Raw genomic sequence first — 1409 nt, 5'->3', positions numbered from 1 at the left:
TCAGTGCAATCATCTTTGCAATCACAAAGAAAGACCAAGGGCAGTTGTGTCTTCTCCATGGGCACAGAGCAGTGGTCTCCAACGCCTGCCAGCCCCCAGGCAGCAAGACCAGTCAAAGAATACGCTATAGGACAGTGTTGGACCATGCTCATCCCACACCAGGGGCCACTGCAAGGGTGGCTGCCGTCATAGCAGTGGGCATGGGCAACACCGGAGGACTATGGCCCTCCTGCAGGCACCTAGGTTGAGTTTAGAGGACTGTCATCTCCTTCTCAGTCATGGAAGACATCTTGGAGAAGCTCCTGTGAACAATGCTGGAGTGGCCTGTCTCCTCGCTGAGGGCGTTCACCAGCCTGGAGAGGATGGTGACCTTAAACTTCTTAAAGTCCTGGCCCATGAAGACATAGAGGACGGGGTTCATGCAGCTGTTGGAGGCAGCGAGCGCCGTGGTTATGGGGATGCTGATCTCAAACACAGAGCGTGGGATCATGTCAGGCTCCGTTTCCAAGAGGTTCAGCAAGTGGTAGGGACTCCAGCAAAGGAAGAAGGTGACTATAATGGTGACAATGATCTTGAAGGGCTTTTTGGACTTGGCAAGGCGATTTCGACGCAAGTTGAAGACGATGGCAATGTAGCAGAAGGTGATGATGGTTATGGGAAGGATGTACCCAGCGAGGAACCTGGTGATGTTCACCGTTCGGTGCCTCATTAGTGCCAGGGCTTGGTAAGACTTATTCCTGGAGAGGGAAAAGTTGCTAAAACAAATCACGGAGTTGCGGGCTTGTGCCGTGTCTCGGAAGACAAGAGATGGGCAGCTCATAACGATGCCAACGGTCCAGATAATCAAGCAAACCAAATAAGCTAGGTTGGTCGAGCGATGGTTTTGAGACCAGACGGGAAAAACCACTGACACGTAGCGATCGAAGCTGATGGTGGTGAGCAGCAGGACACTGGTGTACATGTTGAGGATGAGGAGGAAGGAGTTCAACTTGCACATGACTGTCCCAAAGATCCAGTTGTACCGCATGGCCGTGTACGCAATGTTTATGGGCAGGAAGATGTTGAAGAGGAAGTCAGCGACAGCCAGGTTGAGGAACCAGATGGCATTGACGGACTTCTTCATCTTTAGGGTTATGATTGCGATGACAAGGCCATTCCCTAGAATGCCCAACACGCAGGACACGCTGTAGATGACGACGGAGAGGATCCTCGCAACGTCCTTTGGGTCATGGGACGGGTCTGTCCAGACGTTGTTGACCTCCTCATAGGTGTAATCTGGGTAGTCGCTGTAGTTATCGACATCATCCAAGTAATTGGACAAGTTGGAAAGCGCCATTATCTGTAAATAAACAACAGTCTGGTCAGGCCTGGGCTCTCCAGCTGATGACGCTTCCCTGCATGTTCCTTCT

At 51.7% G+C, this 1409-nt stretch overlaps 1 protein-coding gene across 1 annotated transcript; it reads right to left on the bottom strand.

Moving 5' to 3' along the window:
* Window positions 1-250: 250 nt before the first annotated feature.
* CMKLR1 (chemerin chemokine-like receptor 1) lies at window positions 251-1336 on the bottom strand. Its single transcript, XM_009636028.2, has one exon. It carries the CDS (start codon window positions 1334-1336, stop codon window positions 251-253), a length of 1086 nt encoding a protein of 361 aa, XP_009634323.1.
* Between the last annotated feature and the right edge of the window lie 73 nt (window positions 1337-1409).

The sequence above is a fragment of the Egretta garzetta genome, unplaced genomic scaffold (assembly GCF_000687185.1).
Source record: "Egretta garzetta isolate BGI_Z169 unplaced genomic scaffold, ASM68718v1 scaffold330, whole genome shotgun sequence".
In the NCBI taxonomy this organism is placed as follows: Eukaryota; Metazoa; Chordata; class Aves; order Pelecaniformes; family Ardeidae; genus Egretta; species Egretta garzetta.
The sequence above is the reverse complement of the archived record's forward strand: the minus strand, read 5'-3'. Positions and strand labels throughout refer to the sequence as shown.

Bases quoted from the DNA above. Each gene is read 5' to 3' on its own strand.
- CMKLR1 (XM_009636028.2), bottom strand. From the start codon at position 1,336: ATGGCGCTTTCCAACTTGTCCAATTACTTGGATGATGTCGATAACTAC.